At 43.3% G+C, this 22,282-nt stretch overlaps 1 protein-coding gene across 1 annotated transcript in view; it reads left to right on the top strand.

Annotated features, from left to right (window-relative positions):
• Positions 1 to 22,282, top strand: part of ATP2A2 (ATPase sarcoplasmic/endoplasmic reticulum Ca2+ transporting 2) — a 1,687,617-nt gene that overhangs the window by 1,279,291 nt on the left and 386,044 nt on the right. Inside the window, exon 23 of the mRNA XM_044069765.1 lies at positions 17,283 to 17,356. Within this exon, the coding sequence (XP_043925700.1) occupies positions 17,283 to 17,356 (74 nt within the window). The remainder of the gene's footprint in view (positions 1 to 17,282; positions 17,357 to 22,282) is intronic.

The raw sequence follows: 22,282 nt of genomic DNA, 5'->3' as shown, positions 1-22,282 counted from the left end.
GTCACCTAAACAAGGGACTCTCTGTGACCCGGCCAGAGGCGAGTCAGATTCTAACGACAGATGCCTCAGACAAAGCTTGGGGAGCTCATCTAAATGGAAAGTGGATACAAGACACGTGGCCTGCCAGACTACAACATCTACATATCAACTTGAAGGAGATGTTAGCAGTCCAATTTGCATTAATAGCTTTCAAGGATTTACTTCTTCCAGGGCAGGTGTTGGTTCTAACAGACAACACAACTGTCATGTGGTACATCAACAAGCAAGGGGAACACATTCTTATCCTCTATGCAGGCAAGCAATGATTTTGTGGGAGACTGCTCTCAGTTTACAGCTAAATCTTCAGGCAAGGTTTCTGCCGGGAGCACAGAACTCCTTAGCAGATGTGTTGAGCAGATGAATTATGGATCCCCACGAGTGGAAATTGGATCCTCATGTATTTCAGAAATTGACAGTGTCATGGGGAACTCCAGACATAGATCTGTTCGCTTCTCCACTAAACTACCAGCTGCCAAAGTTTTGCACAAAACGGTTTCATCCCACAGCTTGGAAAGTGGATGCTCTTTCTTTCAATTGGAGCAATCTTCATGTGTATGCCTTTCCACCTCTGCCTCTCCTCCCAAAGGTACTCCTAAAGGTCAGACAGGACAAGCCAAAGATGATTTTAATAGCTCCAGATTGGCCTCGACAGCACTGGTACCCATTACTGAGAAGTCTGGTATGGGAGCCTCCATGGCCTTTGCCTTCGATTCCACACCTTCTGTCTCAGGAGAACAGTCATTTACTCAATGTCAAACTTCACTCTCTTCACCTAACAGCCTGGCATATTCTGTTTTAAACCCTGGAGGGTCTCAGCTTCCACAGCAAGTTTTGAATGTTATTTTGGAAGCCAGAAGGCCTAGTACAAGGAAAGTGTACGCAGATAAATGGAAGAGATTTTTATTTTGGAGTGCAGCAAAGGAATTTGATGTTTCTAAGCCTAATTTAAGTGTGGCTCTTCAATATCTTGCTGAGTTACTGGACAAAGGTTTGTCCTTCTCTTCTATTAAGATTCATGCTGCAGCAATTTCTGCTCACTATGACTGTGACCCACCATTGTTTTCTCATCCTTTGTTTAAGCAATTCCTTAGAGGGGCAAAGAATATAAGACCCCCACGTAAAGCTCCTACTCCTGCTTGGGATCTCAATTTTGTGTTGGAGAAACTCACTCTACAACCTTTTGAGCCTGCAGCTACTGCCGAGTTGAAATATTTATCATGGAAGACTGCTTTTTTGTTGGCCATTACCTCTGCGAGAAGGGTTTCTGAATTACAGGCCCTTATGGCAGTTGAGCCTTTCTTAATTTTCCATAAGGACAGAGTATCTTTGCGTACTAATCCTTCCTTTATGCCTAAAGTGGTTTCTAGTGTGGCTTTAAACCAAACTATTCATTTGCCTACTTTTTATGCAAACCCCCAAAATAAAGGGAGAAGATTTTGCACACTTTGGATATACACAGGCAGTTGCGATATTATTTGAGCAGAACTAAAGGGTTCAGGCAGTCTCAGCAGTTATTTGTTTCATTTGCTTTGGGTTCTCAGGGCAAGCCTGTTTCAAAACAAACTATTTCTAAGTGGATTGGGTTTTGTATTGCTCTCTGTTATTCCCATCATGGTAAGGAGATTCCAGTTGGGATTAGGCCTCATTCCACTAGGGCTACTGCCACTTCTACAGCTTTTTTAAGGGGGGTGGCAACTAAAGATATCTTAGAGGCAGCCACTTGGAGTTCAGTGCATACTTTCTCTAAGCATTACCACCTTCCTCTTTACTCTAAATCTAGGGCTGGTTTTGCCACTGCAATTCTACAGGGCATTTTGGCAGCACCTAATGCTTTATAGTTTTGCCATCCTCCCTTACCTCTTCTTTGGGATTCTACCCAAGTGTAAGGACTGCAGCAATGTGAGATGAAGAACATAGTACAGTTTTGTACCTACCATAAATGTAGATGTTCAAGCTCTACATTGCTGCAGTCCAATTTCTCTCCTCCTTCCCTCTGTAGTTAGAGGCGGTGGTGTGGTTTGGGTTGTAAATATTGTGGATATTGTATATATTGTACATATGGTTAGTGCAAGGGTGGTTGGTTGTTTTTTGCTGTCTTTTGGTTTTGGCCTTTCTTTTTAGGGTCTTCTGACATCTGGGGCAAGAAAAGACTGAGGATATGACGTCGGTCATGCGCATTTGTACCCTGACGTCCTGATGTCAGTCTTAAGCGCCTTGACCGACGTCAGCCTAATACTTGATATTCGGGCCGACCGAGGACAGCGGACTACCCAAGTGTAAGGACTGCAGCAATGTAGAGCTTCGAACATCTACATTTATGGTAGGTACAAAACTGTACTTTTCTTGTGCTGCATAGTTCTTCAGGGGGAGAGAAGTTTAGTGCTGCTTGTGCTACTAACAACACACACAGACTTGGCATAATGGGTACAATACTTGCTTTTGATGCGGAATGCTGTGGGTTCTTTTCCCATAGTATGTAGATGGATTGCTGAATGCTGTATTGTGTTGTACTTTTAAAGGGGGTGGATGCTGCAGTCCTGAGAATGTCCTCTTTGGTGGAGATAGCTAGTAACTATGAATTTGTTATCAGTTTGCCATCCATTCCCTATTGCAATATTCCTAGCTTATCATTTTTTATGTAACCTAGGCAATTTATTCCTCAAGGGCAACAGGCACTTTTGTAGATGAAACGATGGCATATAAAGTTGCTTGCTAGTAGCAACCTCTTCATTAGTTACAGATCTCTTTAATGTAGAATTATTTACATGGCTTTTACTTCTGCAGAGATTGTGCATATTTACTGATAGTGGTGGATTGTAGAAGTTTGAGTGGACTTTTATGATGGAAATTTTCTGAATTGGGCAGTTTTGTCATTATTGGTTCATGCATTTTGTTTCATTGTTACTGGAAAAATGTTCAAAACAAATTTAAAATGAGCTCTAACAAGTGTGCTATATTATACAAGGAATATAATTTAATACAATCAGGGAGTGTATCAAAGAACACGTGTGTTTTGTGTGCAAGGGGGAGTATGACTGGCCAAATGCATTTTCTTTGAATGTGGTTTTCAATGCTGTTTCAATGAATGCGAGTTTCAAGGGCAGAAAAGTTTTAATGCCAAGTCTATTTTCATTGTGAGACTGTATTGCTTTGTTTAGCAGATGTCTATTCGTGTTTGTGCTGTAAAATGTAAAGTAAAAGTTTTAAATGAAATCCAAATAATTATTGTAGAATAAAACCGTATGCACATTACAGTGTTTATGGTAAATGGGGTGAAATAGCCAAGTAATGGGACATTGGAATGGCTGCGGGGGGGGGGGGGCTGTGTTTTGGGGGCCCCAATCGACTATGATTTTGTGAGGAAGGAGGGGTGCCAAACTCAGACAGCCCCGAGCAACACAAATTCTAGCTACGCCATTGATCAGTAGGCAATGGAAAATGACTTTTGGAGGTCTTAGCTAACTATAATATTCTATTACTACTACTTTCAGCTTTTCCTGGTTAGGGGTCGCCACAGCGGAACTCCGGTCTGCTAATGATTGGCAGTAGATTTTTTACGGGTGCTGAGGTGCCAGCTCGACGCCCAACCTTCAGCGAAGGCACTCCCATTCTACGCATGTCTTTCGAACGCCACTCGACCGCGGGGAGGACATGCAGACTCCACACAGAAGGCGCTCCAGCCGAGAATCGAATGGGAGAACCTCTTGCTGTGAGGCAACAAAGCTACCGCTGTGCCACCGCGACTTAACTATAATATTCTTTTACGAAGATTAGAATATTACCTACTATTAAATGCCCTACTTTTACCACAAAACCCACATACTGCAAGTCACCAAAAACAAAATCCTAAGGTTCATAATCTCCTTTCCCAGTGGACGTGATTACTACACATTTAAAAAAAAAATGTTTACCATTTTCTACAGGGTCTGGGGCCATATTTTGATTTTCTGTTCTTCAGTTTGCAGTTGAAAGTTGGTATCCCAAAATTCCATTGGAGTGGGTGGGGTTACATAATTATGTATGCGAATTTTACCCTAACCAGTATACATATTTGTACCTATTTTTCATGGGCCTTTGTCCAGGTTTTTGATGTTTCCTGGTTGGAGGTATGCCTATCAGTGCTGCAGAAAGGAGGCCCGGCTGTTCCCCTTTGCAGGCAGTTGGGAGACATTTGTCTGTGCTCCAGAGAGCCTGGCTATCTATTAGAAAAGAGTGGGTGCAGAGAATTGTATCCAGAGGTTGTACCGTGCAATTTTCCCTAGCTCCTTCTGCCACTGTGAGGAAAATCACCAATGTTCCACCCACTCTGGGGGAAGCAGCATCTCTAGAAATGAAAAAGCTTCTATGAGTCATCCAAGAGGTCTCCCCCAGACCATAGAGGGTCCGGAACTTACTCAAGATTCTTCTTTAGTGCTAAATATGCAACAAAATCTTGAAGATTTCTGATCTTTGCCTGGAAGTAGCAGATTTCAATGAATTTTTCCTGAGGTAGACAACAAATGTTGGAGGTTTGATGGGGCAGAAAGAGGTAACTGGGAATATATTTTTTGGGAGTGTAATGAGTTGGTAGACTTTAAAGATTCCCTGCAGACTGCTCTGTTATAGATACTGGGTGAGCAAATTGGTGTAACTACGGAAATTATATTTTTGAGCTGTGTTACAGTATTGGAATTGCCTATGCATAGTAAGGTCTTGCTGAGTCTAATTATGGTGGCTGCCATAAAAGCAGTTACTAGAAAATGGAAATCAAAGTCTAAACCAACTGTACTAGAAGTACTGAATATAGTAACAGAGATAAAACACCTGAAGTTGGGATCTTTAGAAAAGGGTAGGAACAAATTACATAGAAAAAATGGGAATTGTGGGAACATCTCTGATAATCATTTTAAGTAGAGTTGCTTGCTACTGAGATTTGTCTGCATACATCAACTGGACATACTTCTCCTTATTCTTCCACAAGCCTTCATGTGGTGTCTGGATATCAAGGATGCTTACCTTCACATCCCTATTCATCCTCTGTTCAGGAAATTTCTACGCTTTGCTATTGCTTCCTCACATTTTCAATTTTCTGCTTTGCCATTTGGACTGTCTATGGCTCCATTCTTCACAAAATGCTTAGCTCCTGTCATAGCTTTTTGCAGACTAAGGGGCATTTAGATTTTCCCATACATGGACGATCATCTTCTCCAGGCCCACTGTCTCCAGATTCTCTTCAAGAGAATTTATCCTTCACTGTGTCTGTGCTGGTGAGTCTGTTTCACCATCAACTTGTCAAAATTCTACCCTAGTTCCATCACAAGGCCATGTTTCTAGGATGCAGAACACAGACAGGATGTTGGCTGCTTTATCTCCTCAGAAAGTTCTCTCTGACTGCCTACTTCCAGGCTTTCATCTCTCTTCAGTCCTTGACTGCCAGGAAGTTTCTTTCCCTTTTGTGTTATTATAGTTATTACCTGCTGTGATAACCTAACTGATCTTCACACCCTCACTCAGTTTCTTCATCTCCGTTGATCAACAACCAACTCAATTACTTTTTCTTCCCAAGTCTGTGCCCAGCCTTAGTGCCTCCTTCTGTATCTCTTCCCTAGACAACACTATCATTCGCACCGACTCCCTTACTAAACTCCCAGACATCACAATAGACAACTAAAATCCGACCTTCACATCCAGCATTGCATCAAAAAAAAAACAAACAAAAAACTTGTCCTACTGTATAGAAACAAAAAAATTATATCCACTACCTCAAGGACTGCTCTTGCCCAAGCCTACTTACTCCCTTGCCTACTATACTCATATCCTATATTTACCTACCTCCAAGCCAACGTCATTGGCAAACTGGAACAAACCTACAACCAAATTGCTAGATTTGCCTGGTAACCTCCCCAATAAATCTCACCACTGCCTCGCTCTCAAACTAATACACTGGCTTGAATTCCGTCAACTCCTACAACTATCTCAGCTGCAACTGGCCCATTCACTTAAACCCTCAGACTGCCCCCCTCTATTCACTGTTGTATCCCTCTACATACCTACACATCCCCTCCATAGCTCAGAACAATTCCTGCTCAATACCTACATACCAAATAAAACAGTAGGGAGATTGCTGTACAAATGCTCAGTATCCCATAACTGGAACAAACTCCTCAGCAATATATGCACCATCAAATCTACCTGGCTCTTCAAAAGTTAATTTAAAAAACACCTAACTAATTCACCTTCCTGCTCTTGCTACCACCCTATATAACTCATTCTGCCTTAATATGTCATTACCTTGGATTCTTTTTCTCTAGAAAAGGTAACAGATGATGTATTACCTCTCTCACATCACTAAAGATCTGTGTACTTTAATCTCACCATCATTTCTCTCCTCCTTTGTAATTATTTCCTTGCTTTTTTCTCTTACTCCTTGTCATTTCCTTATGTTCTACTCTCTGTTTGTTTCTCTGTCTTTGTCCGTCATCACTACTAGTACTCTTTTCTTATCCTATCTATTTCAACCTTACAACTCTTAATCAGGCATAATTTCTGTATTTTTTTTTTTTTTGCTTTTTACGTAGTCAATATGTCAACCTTTACTATTTGAACCCTGTTCACATAAGCTTTGTACCCTATGCATTTGTTCTTTTTATATTTTTTTCTTTATTTCTTCATTATGTACTTGTTTCTTGTGTATACTGCATATTTACCTGTTATTATAACGTGTCAATATTTTCTGTATTTGTTGTACTGTGTTTTTATTTCTTGTTTATTGCATATATGTCTACTATTATATCTTGTCAGTATTTTATGTATTTGTTGTTATACTGTGTAACTTTTTTGTGGAGCTATTCTCCTCGGATCTCCACTGAAAATTACCATAACGTTCCATCTGTGTTGTTGATCTTCTTTCATTCATCACTGATGGGTTAGAGTCAGCCTAATACCAAGCTTGCGCCGGCCAAAAAACTCTCAAGCTAAGCTTTTAACCATAGTGCCCTTCTCCCTGTTACCTCAGATTGAGTTTGCCCAGTACTAGTAAAGCAGAGGCCATTTCTGCACAAATGCCCTAACTTACCTGGACCCAAAGCATCTCCCAGGAGCCTTTGGAGGGGGAAGGAGGGTGGAATGAATGAAAGAATATCAACAACACAGATGGAACGTTATGGTAAGACATAACTCTTTATCTGATGTTGTTAATCTTCTTTCTAGTCATCACTGATGGGGCAGAATCCCCAGCTATCTTGTGTTCCTTGGGTGGACCTTATGGAAGAATGTTCCTGAGCACCATTGAGCCAAAGGCAGCTCTCCCACTGGAGACCACATCCAATTTGTAATGATTAGTAAAGGTGTGGGGGGTGGCCCATGTCGCTGCTGCACAAATATCCATAGAGGTTCTCGTATGGAAGGCTACAGAACTTGCCATTGTTAGAGTGGGCTTTAACATTCTGTGGTATAGACTTTTTTGTAAGTGAATAGATGAGTGTATGCAGTCCCTTAGCCATTTAGATAAAGTCACCTTGGAGACTGAGTTTTCCATTCTAGGTCCAGAGAAGGAAATGAAAAGCTGGTCAGTTTTATGCACTGCTTTGGTTCTGTCTAAATAAACCTCAGTTGTCTATGTACATCCAAATAGTGTAGACCGTATTCTCCTTTATTAGTAAAATGTGGAAAAAATACTGGCAAGTCAATGTTGATTGATGGAAAAATCTGAAATAACTCTGGGGAGAAAGGAGGGGTTTGTCTGAAGGGATACTCTGTCCTTGTGGAAGATTAAATAGGGCATTTTAATGCATAATGCACGAAGCTCTGAAATTTGTCTAGCTAACATGATGGCTACCAGGAAAAGGGACTTCCAAGATAAAAATTTGAGGTCACACTTTGCTGCAGGCTGAATAATGCTCGAAGCTCTGAAACTCGTCTGGCTGATGTGATGGCTACCAGGAAAAGGGACTTCCAAGATAAAAATTTGAGGTCATACTTTGCTGCAGGCTCAAAAGGAGGTTGAGTTAAAGACTGAAGAACTAATGTGAGGTTCCATGGGCTCTATAGGTTATCTGATTGGAGGCATAATGTGCGAGATTCCTTTAAGAAAGGTTTTGCATAACAGAAGAGAGATGCGGGAAGAATTATCAAACCCATCACGAAAGTTAAAAATAGCCGCTAGATGCATCTTATGGTAGAAGCTGCAGCTCCAACATCGAAAAATTTTGACAGATATTACAAGACTGCTGTAACTGGAGCCAAGTATGGGTCTAGCCTTCTTTTCTTATACCAAATAGTGGATCTCTTTGATTTGTCTAGATATAGTCTTCTGGTGGATTTTTTGTGTGAGGCCAGGATAATGTCATGTACAGGTGAGGGAAGGTTATCCTGCCTGGCAACTAACGGAAGTGGAGAAACCAAGCTGTCATCTTGAGACTGGATAGGTTCGGGTGACTCATCTCTTGGGGGTGAGAAATCAGGTTTGGAAAAGGGTCCAGAATCCATGGTCAGCAATAATAGATGAGGCCGAAGGAAGGAGAACCAAACTTGTCGAGGCCAAAAGGGGGCTATGAGGATCACTTTGCATTTCAATCGAATAGCTTTCTTTATGAATTGGGGAATCAGAGGGATGGGGGGATAGGCATATAGCAGTCCCGTAGGCCAATCTTGAATCAGAACGTCCCTCAGGGACTCCCCCTGTGGGGAAAATATGCCAAAAATCGCTGCTCCATTTGTTTGACTGGGAGGCGAATAGGTTGCAGCAAGGCTAGCCCCAACGGCTGAAAAGTTTTGCTGCTACGTTGGGATTGAGGGACAACTCGTGAGGCAGGAGAAATACATCTGCTCAACTTGTCTGCAATCACGTTGGAATTCCCTGGGCTATGCATTATCAGAAAGTGGTTGGAAGCTATCACCCACTGCCAAATTTTCATGGCTTCTCCATAATAGGGGATAGGACTTGGTTCCTCCTTGCTTGTTGATATACCAGACTACTGACATGTCTGATTGAATTACGATCGGTCCAGAAGAGATTGGAATGCTTGCAACGCTAACAGCACCGCACTCAGTTCTAGAATGTTGATATGTAGGTTGGCATCCGTAGTGGCCCGTGTGCCTTGAACTGTCTTTCCCTGAAAATGCCCCCCCCCCCCCCAAATCAGGGAAGCATCTGTGGTCACAATGGCCTTGGTTGGTAGGATGGAATGGGTGGCTCCAAAGTTCTGCCTCTAGCCTCATTTGCCAAAGAAGGTCCTGTTTGCAACAATTGGTTATCTGAATCTAAAGCATAGAGGGTGGTGATTTGGAAACCATTGAGATAGCAGAAGCCATTGAAGTATTCGCATATGTAGTTTCACAAGAGGCACTACCAGTATGGCAGCTGCCATGGATTCTAAAAGCTGGAGAACCTCCCTTGCTGAGGCTTTGTTTTGACAGAGTATCTCCCAGAGCTGGAGCCTCAGTCTCTGAAATCTTTGAACTGGGAGAAACACCAGACAAGAACGGGTGTCGAAAACTGCTCCAATGAACTTTATGGACTGGGTCAGAGCAAAGATGGATTTCTCCCAGTTTATTGTTATTCCCAAAAGTCTCGCCCAGCCTTAGTGTGTATTGCAGGGCTACTACCAGAAGATGCTTTGGTGGGGGCGGTAAGGAGCCAATCGTCCAAATACGGAAACACCCAGAATCCTTGCAGTCTCAGGTGAGCTGACCACTGCCATGCACTTTGGAGACTGTACAGCCCCCAGAGTGTTCACAAATGGCAGAGCACGAAATTGGTAGTGATGGCTCCTAGCCGGAAGCAGACTCCTGGAGCGTTTGTCCATTTTGATGTGGTAATGCGCATCCCGGCGATCTATTGAGCACATCCAATCGCCTTCCCTTAGAAAAGGGAAAATGGACTGAACCGTGACCATCCGGATTTTTATTTGGGCAATGGACTTGTTCCAATTGCTGAGATCCAGAATTAGTCTCCAGTCCCCTGTCTGTTTTGGCACCAAAAAGAATCTTGAGTAGAATCTGGATCTGCATTGGTCTGGTGGGACAATTTGGATGACTCTCTTTTGACACAGCTTGTTTATTTCTGCAAATGCTTCTTCCCTTTGACAGGGTGGAACGTCGAGAAGTTTTGTCAGAGGCTTTGGGTAAGTGATGAGGGGAATGGTGTGGCCTGTGGTTATAATCTTCTGCACCCAATGGTCGGAAGTTATTGATATGCAGTGTGGTGCAAAGAGAAATGTCCCCTGACTGCTTCTAGAGGGAAGTAATCAGGCTGCTGTTCAGGAGCACTGGTAAGGCTGCCCAGAGAAAGAATCCCTGGGTCCCTGATTACGCGGACCCCTTGTGCCTTGGTAGGGACATCTTCCATAATTGTTATCCCTCTGCCCCTGAGAGTATCATTGCCACATGTGGCACAGAAAGGACCCTAAGATTTTTTGTGCCACATTTTTCCACGCCTCTAGTTCCTGGAAAAGGAACATTGTGGATTGGAAAAACATAGACCTACGGCAGACAGGGTCTTACCGTCCTCCTCACACCTGGCCAGGGTGTCTTTCACTTTGGGGTAAAAAAAGGAAGATGCTTCGATTGGCGCGCTCAGGAAGACTTGAAAGGGTTCGCAAAGTCGTAGAGGCGCATCCAGGCATGGCGTCTCATAACTGTGCCTGAACCCGCTGCTCTCGCCACCCCTTCGGTTGCATGTGAGAGCAACCTCATGGACAAATTGGAGATAGATTCCAGGGTTGTGAGCTGCGAGGCAACTTTGTCTCTTACCCCGTCAGACACCTGTCCTGCAAGCGTTCCAGAGAGTTTGGAAACCAAGTCCCTTTGGAGTCTCGTAAAATGTGCTAAGTAATTCAGAGACCATATGGCAAATGTTGATGAAGCAAAAACTCGTTTCCCTAATCTGTCCACAGCCTGGGACTCTGTTGGGCAGATGAACAGTATGACTCTTTGCGAGATCCTTTTTCGCGGCCACCGCCACCACCATAGCATCAACTAGTAAACCTCTTGACCAATGTGGGTTTTCCTCGTGGGGTGATAGTATCTTGTCAGGTCTCTGAGGGATCGACCCAACAGAATTAGGGTTCTTCCAGGCGAGCTGCACCACGAGTTGTACCACCTCATCCGCAGGCGGGGTCACCCAAGAGGTAGATGACCGGACACAGAAAGCCTGCAGAAACACGGACTCCTCGGAAGAAGGGTTAGTGGGCTTCCAGACATCCCTCTGTTTCAACATTTCAAGGATGTCCCCAAAGGAGACATCATCAGGGGGTGACCGTGGGGACCCTTCGCTATCATTGAAATCCATATCCTCTGTCAGAGACTCTTCAGGGGAGTCTATGTGCTTCCTCTTGCAGGATCTCTTCCATGGGGGCTCCTCAGCGGGTGCCTCTGAGGAGAACTCAGAAGAGGGGGCGCTCTGTAACGGAGTCTCCTTCGACTTTCCTGCCCAGTGTCCCCGGGGTGGTGGCTTGTGTCAGCTGTAGGTCTGGGGAAAAAGAGGTCTGGGGTTCCAACGTTGGAGGAATGCTTCCAGAAGCAAGTGCCCTTTCCATAACTCTGAAAGCAGGCCCTCCTGAAGAGGGATGGGAGCCCAGAACCCAGAGGGACAACCTCGGAACCAGGGTCACACCCCCGCTCCTCTGAACCCGCTCCCAAGGGTGGAGCCTCAACTGGGATCGGTGCAGACAGAGCTCCCGGCACAGTGGACGGAACCGTAGATGCACTCGGAACCATACCCTGAGTCGAAGAGCCCGCAGCCCAATCACCGAGTTAAGGAAGGCTCAAGTCAGAGGGGATCAAAGGCCAAAGGGACAGTCCCGGATACCCAGTGAGGTCCACTACAGACGCTGAGATGGGGGGTTCCAAAAATGATGTCTGAGCTGAAGACTTTGTAACCGGTATGGTCAAAGGAGAGTAGGATGGAGTCTGTGGAGAAACCAACCCAGGTCCTGCAGGTGGATGGGTTCTAGACGGAGTGGGTATCCCCCTGGCTGTAAGCAGCTGATACACAAGACGCACCACATCAAACTCGGAAAGGCTCCTGGTGGATGTAGTGGATACTCCCGACTGGGAGGTCAGGTCATTCTAGGAACAAACTATATACTTGCCCTAGAAAAGGATCTGTTGATGGAGAGTATCGGGTCCGTGGTGTGGAATCTATCGGCACCGATGTTTCAAGTTTGGAGACGGGAAGAAGTGGTGTTAAAATTGTCATTATCAGAACCTTGAAAGGACTCTGTGCCAGAGGGGCACAATGAGCCAACGGGGAAGGTTCAGTAGTAAACGGAATCTCAGAGGAAGGCATTGAAGGCGCGCACTGTGCCAAAGATGTAGTAACCTTTGGAAAATCAGTAGTCAGTGCAGTTGACAATATCGGAGCCGAAGCAGGCACTGAGAAAGGAACAGTCATAGTTGGAGCGGAAGAGGTCGGTGCTGATGAGGCAGACTTATGCTCCGAAGACAATTTTGGTACTTCAGAATTTACAGACTTGCCCTGGTCACCAGAGGGTGAAGAGGGGGCAGAGTGGGACCTTTTTGTTTCCTTTACTAGGAGAGGATGAGACCTCCATTGCAGAAAGGGCCTCTGAAAAGGACAACTTAAGGAGGCCCTTCAGAATCCATTGCCAAATCACACAAGAGGGGGTTGCACCGAACGATGGGTCACCCCCAAACAAACACAGTCGTCATGGGAATCACTGTTAGCCAGTTTTCCCTTACAAGAAGCACAATGCTTAAACCCCAACATGCCTTTTTTATCAGACATCATGAACAAATGTACATATACACACAAGTTGGATAGGAAACTAAGGCAAAGAGTTCTATATTTATATCTGTATAGATATCAAAGATAAGGTGAAGAAAGGAGAAATACCAACGATGGTATTTAAGGAATACAACAAGGGTAGGGAGAAAGGACGTACCACCAGTGGTACTGAAAATTACCGAAAAGGTAGAAACAGAAAGGTAAAAGGGTCTATAGATAGTTTCAGAGTTATAGAAATATCAAAAATACCAACAAGGAATAAAAGGTAGACACAATATCCAGGAAAAATATCAAAAGTTTGTTAGCTGAGAGCTTGACTTGGACACGGCTTTACGGCTACGTGGCAAACGAGATCTGAGGTAATGGGGAGAATGGAACTATGGGTAAAAGCTTAGCTCGAGAGTTTTTTGGCTGGAGCTAGCTTGGTATTAGGCTGACTCAGTTCTGAGGGCTCAGAACCGAACCCATCAGCGATGAATGGAAAGATTAACATCAGATCACAAATTAATAAATAAATAATGGCATCCACTATCCCCATGCTACCTCTAGCCAAACTGCACGTGAGGAAATTCCAGTAGTACCTCAGTTCAGTAGGGATGTAACATGCTCACCCATTGGAGTTTATTCCCCTTCACTACTTGAAAAAAGAACTGGATTGGTGGATTCAGCAGGTTACAGTGAATCCAGGCCTACCTTTACAACCACCCCTTCCCACTCAGGAGCTGTTCACTGATGCTTCAGACGTGGGATGAGGAGCAAACCTGGCATCCTGGAACGTTCAAGATGTGTGGTCTCCTTCCCAAAAGAGGGAACATACAAACATAAGAGAAATGTGAGCACTTATCCTTGCTCTGCAAATTTTCAAACCACCTCCTCTTCCAGGAGCCATGAAATAGTTCACAGACAACGCCATAGTCCTTTGGTATGTCAAGAAGCAAGGAGGGACCAAGTCTTATCTCCTGTGCAGATTGGCTCTCCACACTTGGGAATTGGCTACTTGGTGTTAATTAACCCTTCAGGCAGTTTGCATTCCATCCATTCAAAATGTTGTGCAGACATGTTGAGCGGGTCCATAACTCAATCCAACGAGTGGATGTTACACAAGAATGTGTTTCTGGACATTGTCCATCTGTGGGGTACGCCTTGGGTAAATCTCTTTCTTCCCCTGTGAACAGACCACTTCCAAAATTTTGTGCCAGAGTTCCCCATCTTCTGGCATGGAAGGTGGATTGCCCTAACTTTCTGTTGGAAGAGGATGTTTCTCAATGGACCCCCCCTTCTCCAAAATGTCCTGTTGAAGATCCAACAGGAACAACCAGAAATTTTGTTGGTGACTCCCTTTTGGCCAAGACAGCATTGGTTCCCCCTTCTACATTTAACCAAGGGCAATCATCACAAGTTACCTCACAGAGTGGATCTACTCACACAGGGCAAGGGATCCCGAATACATCCACAGATGTCAACCCTTCAGCTAACTCTGTGGTTGATAGGATTTTGATCCCTTTCATACACCTTTTCTCTGAGGACGTGCTACAAAGTTTACAGGAGCCCAGAAAACTCTATACTTGGAAATCCTGCATTTCAAAAAAAAAGTTTTTCCATCTGGTGTCTTTCTAAGGACTTGTGGATGTTCCAGTGGTTCTGTCTTACCTGTGTGAATTACTGAAGAATGGATTGTCATATGTAAAAGCTAACCTTTTAGCAATCTCTGCTTGTCTGCCTATGATTCCTCCCTTGGCTTCAAGGTTGGAAGTTAAACTTTTCCTGAAAGGTGTCCTTCATATCAGACCACCAAGGAAACCAGTTCCTCCTCCTTAGGATCTAATTTTCGTTCTAGAGAAACTTTCTTTGGCCCCTTTTGAACCAGCAGCTCCTGCTTCTCTTCAGCACAGCACTTGGAAAACAGTTCTTCTTGTGGCCATCACTTCAGCCAGAAGGGTCCCAGAACTTCAAGCACTTATAGCCTCTTCCCCCTTTATTGTTTTCTAAAGGGATAGGGTTTCCTTCTGCACCAATCCCTTATGCCCATGGTGGTGAATGACTTGTCACTTAATCCATTAATCTGCCCATCTTTTTTCCACCTCCACAATCTTTTAGCGGGAGGATTTTACACACCTTGGATGTGCGTAGACAACTCCGATTTTATTTAGGCAAGACCAAGCCTGTTAAGAAATCTGATCATCTTTTCATTTCTTGTCACACCAGGGCCCTGGGCAGGACTTTTTCCAAGCAGACTGTCTGCACTTGGATTTCTAAAACCATTTCCTTTTGCTATCTGTTTCATGGGAACATGTGTGCATCCCCAGTTAAGGCTCATTCCACTAGAGCTGTCTCTTCTTTGGTGCACTCTTCAAAGGTCTGGACACTTTCTATATTTTAGAAGCAGCTACCTGGTCTTCTGTACACACTTTTCACAAAACGTTACAAGTTGGATGGCATTTGCAGGTCAAGAGCTGGTTTTGCTAGGGCTATTCTAAAGGAGTTTGTCCAGAGTACTACTGACCTTCTGCCCAGTCCTCCTCCTGCTTGAGCTTTGGTATTCTGCCTCATTATGAATACTGCAAACATATGAACAGAAGGACATAGTATAGTTGTGTAAAATCTTACCATAACCATAGATGTCTTTTTTTTTTTTATATATGTTACAGTACCCCCCACTTCCCCCTGATGCTTGCCTGATTGCTGGTTGTGTGTTTGCTCACTTATCTTAGGCTGTTGTTCTTCCTGGGACATTGTTCTGAGGCTTGGTATATGCCGACGTCTGCTTTATGTCCGACGTTGGGCTAGTTGTGTTCGACGTCGCACATACCTCGCAGTAGCTTTAGACTTTTGTACACTGGCCAGACATTAATGTCAGCCGGCGGTAGACACACACCCTCCATGTTATGAATACTACAACATAAAAAGAGAAGGACATCTATGGTTATGGTAAGATTTTACACAACTATACATTCCAAGTTGTCTTAACAGTCCCATATTGATAACAACAAAGTCCAGGATTTTATTGCTCCTGGCTGGGATGCAGACTAAATGGTCTGTAGAGTTTGTATAAAAGCCCAGAAATTTATGGGCATACATGTTTGAGGATGTACAAGTCTTCTAGTTAATGGAGGTAATTGAAGTCTACTAGGAGAATGGTATTTGTCTTAATGTATAGGGACTCCACACTGGTAAGTTGGTCGGTATTGGTTGTGGGGGCCATAAAGGGTGTCCAGTGTTAGCCATTGTAGCTTTTTTTTTTTTTTTTTTTTTTTTTTTCCTTTTTGTTAGTAATTTTGATGTGTAGGAGTTCCAGGCCATTGTCTTGTCTAACAAGTCTGGAGGCATTGCTCCCATTAGTGCCTTCATCAAATACGGTAAGCCTGAACATGTGGTAGGCACTGAAGCCCTGTAACTGATGGAGTGCTTACCAAGTATCTCTGATAATGGATATACAAGTGTTTTCCAGGATAAGGAGTGTTTGTAGGGAGTGGAGTATTTTTTGTTAATGCTCTGAGCATTAAGCAGCAGTACCTTTATGCTGTTCAGATTCTGTTTTGTTATGTTGATAGCTTTAGAACACTGATGTTGCCTAAAAAAGTACTGTGGGGTTGGACAGGGATTTAACCAACATACAAAAGCCTTCCGGCTGACAAATGCAAGCCATCTCTGGAAAAGCAGCAGGAACCGTCTACAGTCTCCTCCCAGCTGATATATTGCATCCCCTTAGAATGAGAACAGAAGTTAAGCCGGAAAATAATAAACAGCTTCAAGGAACTGAATTCACTAAACGGAACCAACACGAATTTAATTAGATGAAGCAAGTACTAGTTTAATTAAATGAAACGCTTTTCGTCGCCTTCATAAGGCAACTTCCTCAGATAATACACATCTACAAAACACTCTCTAAATAATAAAATACTGGTCACATGACTACGTCTAGCCAATACATTGGTGCTACAGGCGACCGAATATTTTGTTACAAAAATAATCTTTTAGAGCACATAAAACAAATATAGACTCAATTGTTATAGTTTAGATTAAAGAATAATTCCACCTCTATTCAAACAATATTAATTTAAAACAAAAAATATTAATTTAAAACAAAAATTAAGAAGTGAACTAAAATGTAATTAATGCTTATGTATACAAAAATATATATATATAAATTAAAAACTTCTGTTGTAAGTGTATCTAAAGTGTACATCAGTAGTAAAACATAAATAGTTTACAGATTTATCTTCTGTCTAAGCTTTTTAGTTTCAACAAACAAGTTATGTTACAATGGTCATTTAAACCCGGTGAGACAAAAGCATTTATTCTGATTTGCCATGATAACTCTCTATTGTCTAATAGCAAGCTATAAGGACCACCTCGAATACTAGATTGAATAAAGTCAATAACTTTAAAAGTGAATTTATGTCCTGGATAACTCATATTATGCCTAGCAAGGGCGTTGTCATTTTTACCTGTATTAATGGCATAAATATGTTCATAAATTCGCTCTTTAATTTTTCGCTCTGTTTTTCCAATGTAGAAAGCCTTACATAAGGAGCACAGAGCGAAATACACCACCATTTTAGTATTACAGTTTGCATTATGTTTAAGTTGGTATTTTGTGTCATTAATATTGACAACTCTGCCTGTGGAAATATGCTTACACATGTTACAAGCTCCACATGTAGACATGCCTGTAAGGTTGAAGGGTCTCCTATCACCAGGGGATTCCAATAGAGTCTTTAAACTTCTACCTTTTCTAAAAACTATTTTTGGAAAATCTTCAAAGATTTCCATTAATGTTTTATCTAATCTAAGTAGTCCCCAGTTCTTATATATTATAGTTCTGACTGTTGTACTGTCAGCACTAAACTGAGTTATAAAACTACATTTAAATCTATTGACTTGAGGTGTGTTAAAAGTTCTATCAAGATTAAATATATCACTGTTGGGACTATAAGATCTATGTTCATAGTTGTCTAGGCTTTCATGTTTGTTGAGAATAGCTTTAATGAGGCCTTTAAGTCTTTTCTGATGTACTTCATGTATTAATATTTCTGTCAACAAACTAGGGTAACCCCTCTGCTCAAACATCCCTGCAAGGAAGTTACATTTGTCTAAAAAATCATGGATGTTCTTCGTCTTCCATTGCTGCAGTCCTAACAATTGGGTATAGTCCGCATCCAGTCGGCCCGAATACCAGAGTATAAGGCTGACGTCGGTCATGGCGATTAGAGACTGACGCCAGTACCAGGTACTAATGCGCATGACCGCGCCCTATCCTCAGTCTTTTGCCGCGCGTGGTCCGGCAGAAGCAGTTTTGTGCAGGTTGGCGTTCTGAGATATTTCCAAACCGGAGTTTCAGACCGAATCAGAGTTGGCTTTTCTTGCCTCAGTATTTAACCGGATGTCAGAAAAGTGAATAACTGTATTTCTTGTGGGAAACAGATAGATTTCCATACTTTGTGTATACCTTGTTTAGGGCCTGAGCACGACGTTGTTGGTTGCGCTCTTGTGCTAGGTTTAACAAACGCACTATTAAGAGGAGGTTAGACTGTGCCAGGTTAGTGTTTGGGAAGCGTTGCAATTATAAAATGCCGTCCGGATGTCCGGGCCCCCGCTTCGTCAAGAAGAAGGACAAAACGCGAACCTTAGGGTTGAAGAACCGGCAGTCCCGTTCTTTAGGAGGCTCAGTGGAGCCAGAGGTTTTGCCAGGAGTTTCTATGGAGTCTCCGCAGAAACTTTACTGTTACAGGATGTCCCATCTCAGGAGGCAGGCCAGGCTGAAGGGGTTTCTCAGGTGCCTATTCTAGTTAGAGCCTCTCCTTCTGTTGCTAAAGCTTCTTTTAGAGGTAGTAATTTCAGCTTCAGTGGGGGCTTCTCCTAGCTTTTCGGTTCTGTACCTAAGAAACATATGCTTAAAATGGCAGAAGATTTGATTACTATGATTAGAGGTTCTATGGGCCCTCCTGCTAAGAGGCCTAGGGTGGAGCTTTGCCAGTTTTGAACAAGGTTCAGAGGCTTCTGAGTCCTCTGGGATGATTTACAGGAGTATCCTCCTTATTCTGATTCTGATGTGGATGATGCCACTCCTTGCTTCTCCTCCTGAGGATTTTCATTTTCAGAGACTCTGCATTCCATGAGGAGCACTTTAAATGGGAAGGCCAGGATTATTCTGATTCCAGGAAGAGGCTTAGGGAATTCTTGTTTTACCCCAGCATAGGCCCTTAGCTATACCTCCTGTGTTGACTGTGGTGGAAGATGTTTTGCAGAGGCTCCTGAACCCTGATTCTTTGCCTCCTGCTCCTGTTAAACCTGATAGGTACTATAGGGTGCCCGCTCATAAGTATTTGTTTAAGAGTCCTAGACCCAGAAACTGTTCTCAGGGGCCTAAAGGTGTTAAAGCCTCTGTGGTTAGAAATCCTGTTCCCACTGACAAGGAGGCTAGGGCTTTGGATAGGTGGGGTAAGAAACTGTATACTTCTTCCACTCTAGCCATGAGAGCATTGAATTGTCAGTTCCACATGCTGAAATATCAAAATTATCTCCTTTCTCAATTGAAGTCTAAGGTGGATGCTTTGAAGGTATTGAGTGTAAAGTTGCTGGATTTGGTTTATGTGTCTGAACAAGTGGGCAAGCATTCTTTGCAATGTGGCTTTGATGCTGTGCAGGCCTCCTCGAGGGTGGCTGCCACTAGTTCAGGCATGCCTGGTTAAGGGATCAGAATTTGGCTGAGCATGTTAAGACAAGGATTTTGGATGCACCTTTACAGTCTGATGTGTTGTTTGGTTCGCCTGTGGAAGCAGTTTTAAAGAAAATGGAGGACAAAGCTAAATCTATGCAAACTGTTAAGGATTTTTGCAGGTACAGCCACCGGTTTAGTAGAAATTGGCCTGCTAAGGGGTGGACTTATCCTGCTTATGACTCCCAGTCTAGGGGTAGGTCTAGACGTGGTAGGGGCAGGGCTCAAGGTTCTTTTAGGTCTAGAACAGGAGTTCACCTGCTCAGACTTCTGGTGAGGGCAGGGTCAGTCCTAAGCAGACCCAATGACCTGCCTTTTCAGCTGCCAGTAGATTCTCGTCTGGCAGCTCCTTTGGGAGGACGACTGTCTCTTTTCAAAGAAAATTGGGATTTAATTACTCAAGACAGATGGGTGTTGGACATTATTCACCACGGTTACAGGTTTTATTTCCATACAATGCCCCCTTTCAAAGGCATGCCAGACGTTCCTCCTCCACAAAGAAAAGAGGCTCACAAACAAGTTTCTCAGTTACTCAAAATGGGGGCCATTCAGCCAGTCCCTGTATCAGAAATTTTATTCCCGCCTGTTCCTAGTACCAAAGAAGGGGAACACGTGGAGACCAATTTTGGATTTATCTCTCCTCAACACTTATCTGGACATTCCCAAGTTCAAGATGTTACGACAGCTTTTACCTCTGCTGGGCAAAGATCACTGGATGGTAACTTTAGATCTCAAGGAAGCTTACCTTCATGTGCCTATCAAACTGAGTTGCAGGAAGTATCTGCGGTTTCGAGCTGGAGGTTCTCATTATCAGTTCTCTGCATTGCCCTTTGGCTTATCTACTGCAGAGTATTCACCAAGGTTCTGGCTCCAGTGATAGCTTACTTCAGGCTACAAGGAATTCAAATCTATCCTTACTTAGACGACTGCCTGATTCTGGCTCAAGAAAAGGAAGACCTTCTACAGCATCTGGAATATGTTATAGCAGTGCTAAGATGCCTAGGGTATTCTGTGAACGAAATAAAGTCCAGTCTAGTACCCTCTCAAGACATGTGCTTTCTGGGTGTGAGACTGAATACAGCAGCCCAGATGGCCTTTTTAACCCGGCACAAACAAATGAGTCTATCACTTTACTTCCATCATCTATCTCATCAGTCCGTGCTGACTGCAGAGACAGTCCTTCAAGCATTAGGGTTCATGGCATCTTGTATTCTGGTGCTTCCCAATGCCAAACTGCATATGAGGAAGTTACAATGGTATCTCAAAAATGTATGGACACAGCACTGCCAGGATTTAGACACTGTTATTCCCATAATACCTTGCCTTCACAGGGAATTTTTGTGGTGGGCTCAGGAATGTCACCTAAACAAGGGACTCTCTGTGACCGCCAGAGGCCGCAGTCAGATTTTAACGACAGATGCCTCGGACATTGCTTGGGGAGCTCATCTAAATGGAAAGTGGATACAAGACAAGTGGCCTGCCAGACTACAGCATCTACATATCAACATGAAGGAGATGTTAGCAGTCCAGTTCGCTTTACTGGCTTTCAAAGAGTTCCTTCTTCCAGGACAGGTGTTGATTCTAACAGACAACACAACTGTCATGTGGTACATCAACAAGCAAGGGGGAACACATTCTTATCCTCTATGCAGGCAAGCAATGATTTTATGGGAGATTGCGCTAAGCTTGCAACTAACTCTTCAGGCAAGGTTTCTGCCAGGAGCACAGAACTCCTTAGCAGATGTGTTGAGCAGACAAATCATGGATCCCCACAAGTGGAAACTGGATCTTCATGTATTTCAGACATTGACAGTGTCATGGGGAACTCCAGACATAGATCTGTTCGCTTCTCCACTAAACCACCAGCTGCCAAAGTATTGCACAAAGGGGTTTCATCACACAGCTTGGAAAGTGGATGCTCTGTCTTTCAGTTGGGAAAATCTTCATGTGTATGCCTTTCCACCTCTGCCTCTTCTTCCAAAGGTGCTATTAAAGGTCAGACAAGACAGGCCAAGGATGATTTTGATAGCTCCAGATTGGCCTCGGCAACACTGGTACCCACTACTACGGAGTCTGGTAAAGAAGCCTCCATGGCCTTTACCTCTGATTCCTCATCTGTTATCTCAAGAGGACGGTCATCTGCTCAATGTCAAGCTTCACTCTCTTCATCTAACAGCCTGGCATATTCTGTGTTGAAACACAGCAGGTCTCAACTTCCTCAACAAGTTTTAAATGTGATTATGGAAGCTAGACGACCTAGTACAAGGAGAGTGTCGCAGCAAAATGGAAGAGATTTTTATTGGAGTGCAGCATGGAATTTGGAGATATCAGAGCCAAATGTGAGTGTGGCTCTTCAATATCTTACGAGTTATTGGACAAAGGGTTGTCCTTCTCTTTATTAAGATTCATGCTGCAGCAATTTCAGCTCACTATGATTGTGACCCACCTTTGTTTTCACATCCTTTGTTCAAGCAGTTTCTTAGAGGGGCAAAGAATATAAGCTGCTTGGGATCTCAATTTTGTGTTGGAAAACTTACTCTACCTTTTGAGCCTCGGCTACTGCTGAATTGAAATATTTGTCATGGAAGACTGCTTTTTGTTGGCTATTACTTCTGCAAGAAGGGTGTCTGAGTTGCAGGCCCTTATGGCGGTCGAGCCCTTTTGATTTTCCATAAGGATAGGGTATCATTACGACTAATCCTTCCTTTATGCCTAAGGTGGTTTCTAGTGTGGCTTTAAACCAGACTATTCATTTGCCTACTTTTATGCAGACCCCCAAAATAAAGGGGAAAAGATTT

Source organism: Protopterus annectens, chromosome 4.part0 (genome assembly GCF_019279795.1).
Source record: "Protopterus annectens isolate FY-2018-M chromosome 4.part0, PAN1.0, whole genome shotgun sequence".
Classification (NCBI taxonomy): domain Eukaryota; kingdom Metazoa; phylum Chordata; order Ceratodontiformes; family Protopteridae; genus Protopterus; species Protopterus annectens.
This window is presented reverse-complemented; position numbering and strand designations above follow the sequence as displayed.